This window comes from Pseudophryne corroboree, chromosome 6 (genome assembly GCF_028390025.1).
Source record: "Pseudophryne corroboree isolate aPseCor3 chromosome 6, aPseCor3.hap2, whole genome shotgun sequence".
Classification (NCBI taxonomy): Eukaryota; Metazoa; Chordata; class Amphibia; order Anura; family Myobatrachidae; genus Pseudophryne; species Pseudophryne corroboree.
In genome coordinates this window covers 769,431,454-769,446,958 of record NC_086449.1, presented here as the reverse complement: position 1 = coordinate 769,446,958, position 15,505 = coordinate 769,431,454, and the positions used below count along the sequence as shown (strand labels likewise).

The 15,505-nt window shown below is 41.9% G+C and overlaps 1 protein-coding gene across 3 annotated transcripts in view; it reads left to right on the top strand.

The window, feature by feature from the left end:
* The window catches only part of CAMK2A (calcium/calmodulin dependent protein kinase II alpha), a 339,869-nt gene that overhangs the window by 270,714 nt on the left and 53,650 nt on the right, over positions 1 to 15,505 (top strand). For 2 of the 3 annotated variants that reach the window (XM_063928634.1, XM_063928635.1), the window contains exon 13: positions 333 to 373. In XM_063928634.1, coding sequence (XP_063784704.1) covers positions 333 to 373 — 41 coding nt within the window. Of the gene's footprint in view, positions 1 to 332; positions 374 to 14,032; positions 14,066 to 15,505 lie in introns of all 3 variants that reach the window. The other variant, XM_063928633.1, reaches the window with a different exon arrangement.

The window sequence follows — 15,505 nt, the reverse complement described above, 5'->3', positions numbered from 1 at the left end:
GTGAGGGATAAGGAGCAAAGTAATAGGAAAAGTGCAGTAATGAGTGGAGGTTATTGGCAGAAAGTATAGTGGATTAGAGAGGAGAAACAGTGACGTGTGAGGGGACAGGACCCTGCCTGAGATATTTTGGTAATAGCAGCAGATCTCTGAGTTATTTCAGGGCAGTGCATCTATAAACCTCTCTGGCTCGGGTCTCAACTCCAACTTGATGTCAATAGTGGTCAGAGTCCTTGTACCTGAAGATAAAGGACGGCTCATTATGCTGCTGCTCATCTTTTGCATCTTGGTGCTTCCCGGCCTGGGCCTTCTCACCGCCTACTTTCTTTTCCTAGGAGGCAAGAGTGGCAGCAACAAAAAGAATGACGGGGTTAAGGTAAGCGGAGATCTTCTATTAACCATGGACAATGGATTTGACCAAAGAGGTGTCGCTCTCGTAACTTGTAACAAAGGGGCAGATGTATTAAGCCTGGAGACGGGATAAAGAAGTGATAAGTGGAAGGTGATAAAGCATCAGCCAATCAGCTCCTAACTGTCATTTTGCAAATCCGTAATGATTGGCTGGTGCGTTATCACCTTCCGCTTATCACTAGTTTATCACTTCTCCAGGCTTAGTACATCTGCCCCATTGACTCTTACCGCAGCTGTAATGATGTATGTAGTATATATATATATATATATATATATGTATATACAGGTTGAGTATCCCTTATTCAAAATCCCATATTTTTGGGTCCCCCACTGAGATAATGACATGCATATTATATATTATGTGCATATATAGATTTATTATATGGATATATAATATATATATATATATATATATATATATATATATATATGTGTGTGTCATTATCTCAGTAGGGGAACCAAAAATTTGTGATTTTGGATAAGGGATACTCATATATATATATATATATATATATATATATATATATTTACGTGTGTGTGTGTGTGTGTGTGTGTATATATATATATATATATATATATATATATATATATATATATGTCACCAAGGATTTTCATGACCGACCTAGATAGATAGATAGATAGATAGATAGATAGATAGATGGATAGACACTCATAAAGCCTATGTTCATTTTTAGGTGTCAGTGGTAGTTTTCAACTACTTGCCACCGCCCTTGTAGACACATTTTACACATACGTTTTACAGATGACGCCATGTTTGTATGACTACATTCCTATTTTAATAACCAATCTACCTGGTCTTAAACTAGCCGGGACAGACTCTATACTCCTGTTTTGCTTGTTTTGCAAACTATCTTTCCGTTTGGTAGTTCGGAACTACAGTATCTGTCTGTGATAGGGTTATATGCATGCACTATGCCTATGTCAATAAGCACAAGGGGACAGATATATTAAGCCTGGAGAAGTGATAAAGCAGTGATAAGTGCAAGGTGATAACGCACCAGCCAATCATTACAGGTTTGAAAAATGACAGTTAGGAGCTGATTGGCCGGTCACCTTCCACTTATCACTGCTTTATCACTTCTCCAGGATTAATACATCTGCCCCATAGTTCTCTTGCCCCATGTGAGTGACCCATCCTGGCATTAAACGAAGCAGAACTAACATTCACAGCTAGGATGGGGCAAACTTTCATGGTGCTAGAGTTGAGTATAAAGCAGTATTTCTGTCTGATATGAGACGATTAGATTGAAACATTCATGTGTTCCTATGTGCAGAAATGAGGTCTTCACTGTTTACCCTTGGGAAGTAGAGAAAATTGCTGCTATTCTGTGACAGACGACAGTAGTAAACTTTACATTGTGTTTTTATGATGTCTTTATTATGCTCTCTTATCACTTACACGGCTGTCCCTTCAGGATAATAACCAGTGACAGCAGATCAGCAAAAGATAAATGAAACAGACATTGCAGTTATTTGTGTGACATGGGTCTAATATGGTTTATTCTCTAATATTGTTTTGGAAATAAAATCTGCCATTATTTTTCCTGCACTTAGTTTTGTAATTGGCCAAATTTAAGAAGAAATAACTTATATGTGCAATGATGTCACTTTATTGAAATGTTTTTTTTGTTAGTCTAGCTGTGGCCACTAGAGGGCGCATGACAGTAATGAGCAATGTCCCCCAAACAGTAAAACTTTCTGTACATCCATCAAACAAGACTGCTGTGAAAATATTGCATATTAATATGCAGCACCTTGTGGCTGAATGTCAGACATGACTAGCCTCCTAAGCCCACACACATACATACGAAATGCTAACAACTTTCGCACCACTGTATCTCAGATTGTTTTGGGGCTGATGCAGAGTTGAAAGAACTGCTGTTTGCATAGCTTGTTAGGGTCAAAAGGCTGTTATGCCCAGTCGAAATCCATGTGGACGGTAAGTGAAGCATATGTTGAAAAATAAAAAATAAATAAAAAAAACTTGTGTCGACCATTTTCATGTCAACCTTTTGAACCTGGTGACTGATTGCATGTTGGCCATATGGGGTTGACCTATTGACACCGGACACTGTCTAGCCAAGCTTTACGATCATCTTTACAGTTATATTACCAACATGGTTAAAAAGCTTTAACAAAGATTACAACCAATATCATCATTGTACTGTCCACATATAGATTATTGACATATTGACTATTGACCAAACGTATGGATTCTATTGGGGGATAAATATCTCCTCTCCAGTGGCAGTTGCAGAGCAGTCCAAAATTCAAACAGGAGAGCCACATAAACTGCCAGTGAGTCCCGAACAGCAATGTCTGGCAGTGTCTGTGGTGGCAGTTGATGTGGCTCTCCTATTTGAATTGTGGACTGCTCTGCAACTGCTACTGGAGATGAAATATGTATCACCATCTCCAGAGAACATAAATATCACAATTTCCAGCTTTTAGGATATAATTATGTTTTATTAAATATCCCCCTATGACTTTTTTTGGAGACAATGCTTTAGAAATGATAAAATCCTAGAAAGCCCTACTAATAGAGCTACAAAATAATGTTAACAAATATTTAAATAAAAAAATCCTATACACTGGCAGCTCTTATTTAACGTGTGGCCCAAACATGTCTTTTTAATCACCTTGGAATCCTGTGTGTGTAGTGTATGTCAGTCCTACTTCCCAATTGTGACCTCCTGATTTTGGTGGGATCCAATTTCAATCCAATTTTTGGGTTCCAATTTGACATCCTGCAGCTCAAGACTTTTATTCCAGTTCCAGTATAGCTGGGAGATGTCTATGATGTGTGCTCCTTCAATGCTTCACAGACCAGCGGCTGGTCCATGCAGCATTGAAAGGGTGAATTTAGGGAAGATGAAAAGGGAAGAAGGAAAGGGGCCATCCAAACGTAATACGGCCGCACCCTTTCTTGTGTACATGATGTCCTGAATCAAAATATAAGGACAGAGCACATTTGTGATTGGCTTGATATAAGGGAGGTACCATGGTTACCAGAGTATGAATGACAGCCCAGACATGGTAATACATGAAGATGTGCTTCTATGGAGTGGTACTGACGAGTCCACTGACAGAAGGAGGGCAAAAGTGAGTAAGTACATATCCATGAAAAGAGGAGAAACACAGTAAATAATAAACGCACAAAGCTACATGGGTTCTTAAATGCATACAAAATGCAATCAGTTTGCCCAGACTTTATAGGTTTTTTTTTACTTGTAAGTTTCATGAACTGAGAAGTTGAGTGGACATAATAATACTTATTTTCCCTTGATCTGAAATACCTTCAGCTCTGATCATTTCCTGCACCTCTTACCGATGCGATGTATATGTTATTGTTTGCAGATATTCTATGTTATATGTAAAGTTGTATTATATGCTGGTTTATATGCTAGTTGTCCTCTGTGACCTTCCGAAGACATCTATAACTGCCATTGTTATGTTATAGAGGAAATGTTTCTGTGGGGTTGGGGTTGGGTGACCGGCGGTCAGCATACCTACACTGGGATCAGAATGCCGGCATGGGGCTAGCGCAACGAAGCTCGGCAGCACTCTGCGCTCACCACAGGTTCTATTCCCTCTCTATGGGTGTCGTGGACACCCACGAGTAGGAATAACCCTAGGCCACCTGCCAGCATTCTGGCGGTCGGGATCCCGGCGTCGGTATGCCCTACCGTCGGGATCCTGATCGCCGGTAACATGACTTCTTCCCGTTTCTGTATTGCGGCAATTATTGACTATTGGATGTTTCTGCATTTTGTAGAATGTTTTGACACATGCAATAGATGTATAGATGGCGGCAAACCTCTCACCCAATGACACTGATGTTATAATTGCAGAATGTAATCATTCCTTTATAATTACAATTATGCACCTTTCAATGATGGTGATACTGCGGGAAGCAGCCTTAATTAGCTCTCTGTGCTGAGCGCCGCAGCTCCACGCCGAGAACCATCTCTCCCAATATTTCCCATGTTGTGTATTGCTCACAGATGTCCATCTTTATTCATTTAAAAAGAAATGTAGGTACTTCACCTGCAATCATTACTTTGTGATGTGTACAGCTATATACTGCAGATTGCTGCTGATTGTTCTGAATATTGCCACATACAGTGTCAGGGGAAAGTCACATGTTTCTCAGCTAACGATTGCCAGCATACTGTATATCACTGCAAGATGATCAAAGGGCTTTTGAGAACCTCAACTTTAGTAACTGGCTGTCCTCATTTGCGGTGATTATTGGACTGTTTCACTGCTTAGGGACTGAGAACTGATTTATTAACATTTTTTACATAGTACCAGCATATTCTATTGCGGTGTACAGTTGGCTGATGTAGAGTTGCGTGCACAGAAGCAAATGCAGCTATTTGCCTGTAGTGTATGACGAGATGTACGCGTACATGCAGCCACATTGCCCCTATTCATACACGTGGTTTCAGAGCCTTCATCACTGTCACAGGTGTCTGCTTGTAGGCTATGTTTAGTGAGGGCGTGTTTAGGGCAGGGTGTCGTAACAACATTGTAGGGCCTGAGCAAAGCAATGCACTGGGGCCCTACCCATCAATTCATGGGAATAAATAATAATAAAAATCCATAACATGCCCCTCCTGCAGTCCCGCACCATCTCTCTAATGCTTCCATACAGTGAATGGCTGTCAGCACTCTAATTGGTGGATAGCTCCAGCCATGCACCACTCACTGTCCAGCTGCAGGCTGGGAGGCAGGCAGAGAATGTGGACACTCTGGGGGGAAAACAATTGTTTGAAAAGTCGTTGGGTGTCTGTTTTTTCCTATTAGATAGGAGAAAACAGACACCCAACTGACTTTTCAAACAATTAAATACCCCCATCTGATTGTAATTCACAATCAATGCAACTCTGCAACATTCTCTACCTGCCTCCCAAGAAGCTTTAGAGGCCCTGCCTCAGCTCGCCCCTGCTTGGAGGCCCCTAGAATCATGGGGCCATGGCAGTTGCCCAGTGTGCCTATACGTTAAGATGGCCCTGGTTAATGATGTGTATACGGAGTTGCAGGCTGTGTTGAGTTGTGTATTGGCAGATACCCATCTAAAGTCAGATGTATCTCTTGCACCAAGGATAAGGGTGCTGCAAATGTGTACTTGTAGCAGCACTGTCCTTGGTTCACGAGGTGCATCTAACTTCAGACAGGTATCTGCCAACGCACAACTCAACATAGCCCGCAAATCCATACACACACCCTCAGCACGCCCTCACTAAACTTAGCCTACAGGCAGACACCTGTTGCCACCCAGTTACGCCCAATCAACTGTAAGGGAAGATGGGACAGGTTTGTACAAGACGCTAAAAGGTAAATTTACTAAACCTTTTAAAAATGAAAAGTTGTGATGTTGCCCATAGAAACCAATCAGATTCTGTCTGTCATTGCATCCTAGAAAATGATAGACAGAATGTGGTTGCTATGGGCAACATCACCACTTTTGAGTTTTAGAAGATTTAATAAATTTACTCCTGAATCTCCTGTGCTCGGCTGCAGAGCAAGTGCATTGTTAAAAAGACGCAAGACCTATCCACAAGACAGGCTTCAGTGCATTCCTGCATCCGTTCCATTTTTAGTTTTCTAATGAATGCAGAACATGACCGGACAGATGCAACCACAATACTGCCATTGGCATACATTGACGGTATTACAGTATATACAGTAGTTAAACAGCAGGGGGCAGCCATGATTATTTAACTGTGAGGGTGCAGGTGTGGTTCGTCTGGCAAACTTTTACTGAGGGGCCACTTACTAAAGAGGAGGATTGTCTCAAAGTGGACAACCTCTTTAAACTGTAACCCACTGAAGAGTTGCATAAATGTTTTCCCTGAAGTGAACAGCATTCTCTCAGTGGTGGCAGCCATTTTGTTGATTGAACCCATATTCATGAGAATGCAGTCTGTCAGTGACACAGTGAGGCAAGGGAAGCTTTCTTTCAAGCATATCAGTTCATCCCACAAAATGGCTGCCTCCTCTATATGTAGAAGACAGGCCCACTGTAAGGAAGGTATGAGCTGCGTGGAATGAGTTTTTGGAGTTGTGTGAAAAGCAGAACTCTGTTGTGACCCTAGACTGAGCTATAAGATTGAGCTGTTGTGACGTCCGCTGCATTGAAATGAGGGTTTTCATGGAACCGTGAAGCAACACTTGTTACTATCACCAGACAGTTGACCAAAAATTACCTCACAAAACAGTTTCCTGCCATCAGCTGCGCTCCTGCTGCGCACTGTCACCTGCACACTGTGTGACATGCTACTGTACTGTACCGTAACCCTGCTCCATCTGCTGTCTCACTGCACCGCACATTGTCACAAAGTCATGGGGCATGTTTGGCTGAAATATGTATTGCCATATTGGATACATCAATCTCATAGCACCCTCTTGCTGCATTTCTGCACTGCTCATTGCTGTGTGTCCTAACTCACTGACCGCTGGCTAAACATACACTGCATATTGCTTTAAAGGGAAAGCACACTCAAAATCTAAGACAGACTTCATTAATCTGAAATATCACCAAACTTTACATTTTATTAAATGAGGTTTAGTTTGGGATCAGTTTATATATAAGTTCAGCTAGCTTCCCAAGCAAATTCCGAGTAACATGGTGGTTTATTTACTATATGGCGGTTTTGCAGCTTGATTTAAAGCAGCGATTTTATTAAAGGTAGTGCATCACCTGAATTGCCTTTAATAAAATATGTAACCCCCAAGACAGAGAAATAGACAGTACCTCCATTGAGGCCGGCATGGAAAAAGGGATAGACAGACTATCAAGTGTGGCAGGCAAAGAGACAGGCAGATCCTCTGAGGAGGCAGGCAGAGAAAGAGACAGACAGACAGAGTGCGGTAACTCAGGCAAGCATAGAGAGAAACTCACAGACAAATGCTCTGGGGAAGCAAGCGAAAAGACAGACAGACTATGTGAGGAGGCCGACTGAGAGACAGACAAATAGACCCACTAGTGAGGCAGACAGAAAGCAAAAGATGGACAGAACCTGTGGCGAGGCTGACATGGAGACAGACAGACCCTATAGCAAGACAGATAGGATTTCAGATAGAAAACCCTCTGGTGAAGCAAGTAGAAGGTCATAGAGTAACAATGGTCGACTTGAGTTCATATTGGGAATCTGGACTACCCACTGGTAAAGCTTGCACAGTGCCCACTTTTGGGTTGCGATCATCTATCAACGTCTGGTTTCTCCTCAACGTTTCCTAACAATTTCACTGCTTGGCTCACTCACTTTCTTTCATCTGATCTTCACTCCTTCATCCTGGGTGACTTCATCATCCCTATTGATAATCCCATGGATTCCGTTGTTTCTAAACTTCTCTCCCTCTATTCCTCCCTAACCTCATTCAATGGTCTTTTTCCATTTCTCACTCCAGTTGCCATATTTGTTACCTCATCTTTTCTGACCATTGTCTCTGAGTTCTCCAACTTCCCCCTTCCTCTCTGACCATCACATCTCCCACAACCTCTCTCCCTCATTCCTCAACATCCTCTCCCAAGACAACACTCACTTGGTGCAACCATGATGCCTTTGACCCTGGCTCTTTTTTTGACATCGTTTGACACTCTTGTTTCCTATTTCCAGCATTTTCTGCCCATCCAAGGCTACTACCCACTATAACTCTACCCTTGCTTCATCCATTAACTCTGTTTCCCCAGCTGTTACTCTCAGTCTCCAACAGTCCCCACCCCTGGCTGACCGTAGACTTGCCCACTACCTCCAAAGATTGTTCCAAAATGCAAAACACCGTTGGTGAGAATCTTGTTTGCTACCTGACTTACTTCACTTTACAAGTTCATGCTTTCCTCTTACAACTCTGATTTTTTTCTCTTGTTAAACAGTCCTCTTTCATATCTCTCATCTCATCCCAATCCTCCAACCCTCACCACCTATTTGCTATCTACTTTCCGCCCCTATCTGGCCTCCTCTAGTGTAAACTTTGCTATTTTCTTTTCCTTCAATTTCACAACTATCCATCAGGATATATCTTCTCAAAATCCTCCTACTGCTCTTCCCTCTCCTTATGGTGGCTGATCTTCCCTTTGCTTTTTCTTCATTACCACAGCTGATGAAGTCAGCTCCCTCCTCTCCTCCTCTTTCCACTCCACTTGCCCCCTGGATCCAGTTCCTTCCTACCTCCTCTGCACCCTCTCTCTCAATGATTGCTCCCACCTTGCTCACCTATTTAACCTCTCTTTCTACTGGCACTGTCCCCTCCACCATTATACAGACTGTTGCCATTCTTAAAAACACTCTCAATCCTCTCTCCTTCTCTAACTACTGCACAATCTATCTGCTTCTCTTTGCTTCCAAATTCTTGTAATGACTCATCTTCCAATACCTATCCACTTTCATTTCCTCCCATTCGCTTCTTGGCCCACTTCAATCTGGCTTTTGTTTCCTTCACTCTATTGAAACTGTCCTTACCATGGTCACTAATGACCTTCTCACAGCTAATCTAAGGATCACTTTTCCATTGTAATCTTTATTGACCGGTCTTTCGATGCAGTTCACTACCTTCTCCTTCTTCAAACCCTCTACTCTTGAGCTCCGTGACACTGTTCCGTGACATTGTCCTTTTTAAGCTCTCGTCTTTCTAACCGCTCCTTCTCTATTTCAAATTCAACTTTCCCCACTTTTTCTCTTCTACTACTGTATTGCCAAGGGCTTTGTTGCAATTTACAGCCCAAAGGGAAAAAGATTGCACCCCGCCCCCCACTCCATGCTTTTTATGTTGGAAAAAATCATGACTATGGCACTTTGTTCCTCAAAACCTGACCACTTAGCAAAATTCTGCAGCTTGTTTGAACATCTATATCAGACACCCTATCAATTGACACCTGAACCATCAAAATCAGCAGGAGTTGAAGTAAAGGAAAGCTTGGCTCAAAATGGTGGGAGAGGAAAATAAGACAAGAAGAAAGCTGCATTGAAAAGGAGAAAGTTAGGAGGTTACAATAGTCCAAGCTATAGAAGTCAAGGACATGAGTAAGGTATTTGGTAGCCTCCAGGGTGTAGAACAGTCTGATGCTGGATATGTTGTGGAGGTAAATGTGATAGGGTTTAGAGATAGTGTGAATGTGGTGTGTGAAGGAGAGTGTGGGTCAAGGATAACAAGCAGTCATCATTGTTGGGGGAAAGGTTAGAGTATACAGTAATGTTAGATAGAGAAAAAATGTTCCCTCAATTGTAATAACAAGCCTTATACTGGTGGAGGTTGCTTGGAACACATTACAGTTGGGCTTGTAAAATGCAGAAAAGACAAGCAGATATCACAGGATGTGCTCTGATAGCCTAGAAGCCCAAATAACCTAGAAATACCTTACAATTGTAATTTCATTGAGAACTTAGTTAATTACTGGTTGCTTCTTACATAGCTGAAGTAGTTGCTTCATCTAATTTAACATGAAACATACTGTAGGCACACAAAACATGTAAGAATATAGAAATTTGAGCTTCACAGTTTTTATCCTGACAGTCGTCTCGTATTTCCGTAGGCTGTGGGACTTACATAGGCTACCAAGGGGCATTTTTACAGTATTCATAAATGGATAAACCTGTATTGAAAGCCCTCAATGAAAGTGAGGTATTATCAAAGAGCAGTTAACTGAAAGCCTAAGGCTCTATGTACCCACAATGACCCTTCTTGTCTCTGGGTGTCCAAAAAGACACCATGTTAAGGTTATACACTTTGTTCTGGCTATTATTTATTTTATTAGGCTTTTTGGCTGAGGCCAATGAATTGTTAAATTGTGGATCAAATACAGGAATCTTTTTTTGGGGGGGATATGGGGCTGACCCTCGTGGGCTTTTGTGCTTTGTAGTCTCCCTTTTTCAGCACGGTGTTGACCTGACTCCAGCAATTTGGGCTTTAAAAATAATAATAAAACATAATAATACTAATATCAACTTTGTGTTAAAAAGTCAACAGCAGAGTTACTTCTTCCTCAAACCCAGATTTTAATTATTTGCCAAAGACATTTTTTCCCGTGCCACCCCATTTACCCCACACCCTTAAAGCCATAACCCTCAATGCCTCTAACCTCTGCTGCTGTAAATATAAGATTAAAAGCCCATGGTTATATGGTGTATTCAATGTAAGAAAATGTCTAAAAGAGGGGGAAAAAAACCTTATATAAGAAACTTGTCAGGATTGCCTTCCTACCTCTTGTCCTATTTAACTCTAATACAAATTTGATCCTTCTACATGGAATGGGATCTCCACAAGCCTGGAGCTCCATAACAGACATAAAATGTAATATCATTTAGATGATATAATAGAATGCTCTAACGTATTATTGTGTAACAAAGCAGAGATTATCTTCCATTATTAAATAAAAACAGAGACACATATTCATGTCTTTATCAGTCAGAAACACTCTTTAGTCTCATTGTCCAGATTTATTTAGAATTTATCATTATTCATACTTGCCTGCTCCTCCAGAATGTCTGGGAGACTCAAGATTTTTAGGGAACTCTCTCAGGCTCCAGAGAGAATAGGCCAGCTTCCCTGCCCTACTCACTTACAATAAGAAGTGGACGGTTTGGAGGCTCGATAACGCGTTTTGCAACGCATCACCTCATCATCCCAGTGGGGCCCATATAAAATCTTGACAAATAGGTCATTATTGCACTGATTTCAGTGACACAGTTCTAACCGTTCCAGTGTCCAACAGCTGGCATGTTTCTTCTGAGTCTCAGAAAATTGGGAGTAATGTCTCTGCTAGTTGTGTGCAGAAATTCAATTATGTGTTGAGGGGATGAAGGTGGTTTGGATCAGACAAGTGCTTAAGAAGACACTGCTTGCCGGACATGGACATACAAACCGTGACACTCCGTTAATGCGATGAAGGCAGGTCCCCCCTTTCAAAGGAGATATGACCCTACTGTATATCAGTTTGGGGATTTCAAATGTTGTGAGGCATTGTATTTGCTTTGTAAAAGCCTATTGTTGTCAGAGCTGAATTTACAGCCCATATAAGATAAAAACCACCAATTATGCCTCATTTTTCAGGGCACAGACATAGATAGAGCTTAGAGTATTAGTATAAGTAAAAAATCTCTCCTCTTAAGACTTATTTAAAGAAACATTCATTACTCTTCTATATGAGGCTCAGATATGCTTTAAAAGTAATTTAGTAAAGTATAAAATATCCATCTCCTGTAGTGCATGTGTCATTAGTTACAATTTTAGGCCATAATATTTTCACCTGTTTGTAAGCAACAACTATAACTTTTTCATTTAAAAATGGGAAAGCCTATGGATATAAAAAATTTCTTCTAATGTGATCAGCCGGATCGATCAGGATGTTCCCAGCTTAATGCGTGGACACGGCCATATTGAATGCATGATTGCTTCATCAGCTTGTCCTGATGTGTACAGATAAGGTTTTGTAAAACGAGAGTCAAAGGCTTTAGAAGGCGTATATAGGAGGCAGACTTCGGACAAGGTGGAATCTAGTCCTCACAGGCCTACTTTATATTAATGGGTGGCACATCTGCTGACGCATTCCACCTAATATAATAAAAATAGTGAAGTTCACCCTCACGATTAAATTATGACCTAAATGAGGCTAATCTTTTATAATATTGGGATAAAACCATAGAACAGTTCTAGAGCTACAGTACTGTAACTCTTCCCTTTAATGCACAAATGTATCACAACACTGCTTCATTCTATGCCTCTGGTTTTGGTCAATGTGACCTGTCCGGAGCCTCGGCCATTTAGTTCTTAGTGGTGTTGCTCACTTTTGTGCAGGTTGACATTCTGTAGAATGTTAGGATGCCTTATTAATGTATGTTCTCTGCTGTGCTCCCTCCTCTGCCCCTTCCCATTGTGCTTCTATATGCTTCTTGGACAAGCTACAGAATATATATGAAATATCAACTGGCCTCAGCAGAACCTAAGCAGATAATGGTGTTTTTATCCATCATGGAGTAACTTTATGCCACTCTGGATACAGATGGAGATTTATCAAGGGTGTTGCCCATAGCAACTGTCACGTCACAGCATGCGCTCAGTTACGCCAACCTGACCAAGATGGGTGGTCATGACGTGGGCTTTATTCGAATTGCCACCATGCAGAGTATTGAACGCCAGATACGTAAATCACACGTACAAGATCCAGAGTTATTACAGACATGTAACATGGGCCTTTTCCAGGCACTTGAATTCCTAGAGCACAAAGAGAACACTGCTAATGTTTTAGGATTTATTGAGAAATGTCTCCAGAGTTAAGGAATACCGAAAAAATAGGTGTTAATAAGCAAGCCACACAATTATGATATGCACAGATGGATTTCAAGTAAATAAAAGAAATAAAGGCCAGAAAGCATAAATAATCTCACTGTGAGGTTTTAGGTCATTCTAAGTGGGGGAGACCACGGGAAAGCAGAAGATGGGGCCACTCCTAGCATGACGCCACTCCCTTGAATAGTGAACACTCAGCATTGTGTCTTGTGTATCTTTAGTTCCACAAGCCCTCCTTCCTCAGTAGCCCCCACACTCCACTTTGCAAGCTTCCTCCCAAGACTTATGTAAATGCCAATTAAGTGTCTCCAGGGTCCACTAAGCTCATCTATCTCTCTTGCTTAGGGGACCTGGTTGAATAGCCTTTATGGCAGGAAAGCTGGGGGCTTCTCCCACTGTGAAAGCAAATACTGTCCCAGAAACCCAATCTTCAAAAGGATTCTAGTTCACACCTCAATACAATTCTGCAAGGGACTTATACAAGGCAGATACGGTTCTGAACCTAGCAGTTCAACCCAAACAGACATACATTTTCGGAGCACTATAAGAATCCCCATACTGGTCACAGCCAGGTTATTATTCATAGGACAGAGAGCACCCATTACCCAGGGCACACAGTATGCATACATTCATGGCACTTGACTTTGAGGAATCGCCGTAACCCATGGCAACACCACAGCAACCAATACATTCTAGAAATCATTCATCTGGTACTTTCTATAAAATAATAGCTAGAATATGATCGGTTGCTATGGGCAAAAGCTCCACTCGTCCTCTTTAGAAGGTTTGATAAATCTCCCCAATAGAGTTGGATTATTGATCCCTATTGAGTAATGAACAGGCTTTGCCCCTGGACTAGCTGTCAAACTTCCCTACTGAACTGCATGCAAAGAAATAGGTTGTTATCTTGCGCACAAGTTGTCTGTTACTCAGCAGGGATGAATGATCCCTCTCTGTGTACGCACAGAGCTGGGGCTGACTGCTATGGGCACAAATCGTTCCCAAAGCATTCTGCAAATCTAGGGCTGACTAGTCATATCTGGGGATAATTATACATAACACTGCTGCTTATCTCATGTGCATCCACCTGCAGCCTCTGAACTTGGGTCAATCATTGAGCTACATGGTTGTTTCTGTCTTGTTACCCCCGTGTGTTCCATGTGTATATCTTACCCTCCTGGTGCCATTTATATGTGCTGCTGCTACTGCTGCTTGTGGTCACTGTGCTGTCCTTTGTGCTTCTCCCTGTGGTCACCGTGCTGCTGGCTGTGTGTCTCACTCTCCTTCCTATCTGTTCTCCTTGTTTTTCCAGAAAAGAAAGTCCAGTTCCAGTGTCCAGTTGATGGTGAGTTTATGTTTTGTCATATTCAGTGCTGGTTCCTCTGGGTCCCAGAAAAGGAGCGATGGGCCGCTTCACTGTTCTCTCTAAGCTCAGTGGTCTGGAAATGATGAGTTTGAATAATGGGGGTAATTCCAAGTCGATCGCAGCAGGATTTATGTTAGCAATTGGGCAAAACCATGTGCACTGCAGGGGAGGCAGATATAACATGTGCAGAGAGAGTTAGATTTGGGTGGGGTGTGTTCAATCTTCAATCTAATTTGCAGTGTAAAAATAAAGCAGCCAGTATTTACCCTGCACAGAAATAAAATAACCCACCCAAATCTAACTCTCTCTGCAAATGTTATATCTGCCTCCCCTGCAGTGCACATGGTTTTGCCCAATTGCTATCAAAAATCCTGCTGCGATCAACTTGGAATTACCCCCAATGTATTTTTTTTTTTTTTTATCCATTCTGCAGGGTTGCACTGAACAGCAGGTTCACAGTGCAGCCCTTCAGTGTGGTATTCTCATCAGATTCAGGATTTAACTTTGTCATTCCCAATACACTTGGCTTAGAGGGGATGGTGGTCTGCTCATGGTGGCACAGGACAGCAGCCCATTTGTCAGGGCCACGTTGTGACACACATAGCGGCATGCCACTAAATAATAAACCAACAAGTAGTACAAAACTAAGTTTACCAAAGATCATTCTACTGTCAGGGGATTTATAAATTATAAAATTACTGAGAACAGGAGACTTAGACAAGGGGATTATGGGACACAAAATGTAGCTTTGTTGTCAAGCTATATGGCGTGATTGGCCCATTATGTCCTGTTCTCCCAGTGTGCAGTGATGCTGGCTGCCTCATCACACAGAGGAGGTGGGACCTAATTATGCAAATTGCAGCACCAAGGCCCCACCCCCCTCAAAATAAAGAGAAGTTGATTCTGGAATTTTTGATTCTGGAAATTCCCAAATGAACTGGGAGAGAAGATAAAAGTATGTGTAACATTTAGTAGCAGATAGGATCATTTCTACAACTACGCCTGCAGTGCATACTATGGCCACACACCCCACTCCATCATTGCTTAGATATGTTCATGAACAAAAAAATATAGGGAAAAGGAGTAAAATCAAGAAATCATTGGCTACTAAATGAACTATGTGGCCTCATCCCCAAAAACTGTTTAACAGATAAGCCGCCTATCAACTGAGAACACCACACCAGTGACGTGCGGTGAGGTTGGTGGCTAGTATCAGATCTTGATCGTCAACTTCTCCTTTACGTTGGATGCTCCTGGGTGCTGGGGAACTTTCTAATTAGGTCAACTGACACTGCATTAAGCCACGCTCCCTCATTGAGGCAGATCTGATAGCTCCTCCCCTTGAGCTTTATTTGCACTATTATTGGCCACAGTGCGGCCCCAGCTTCAGGCTATTTTTGACTGTCACGGAGGGGAGGC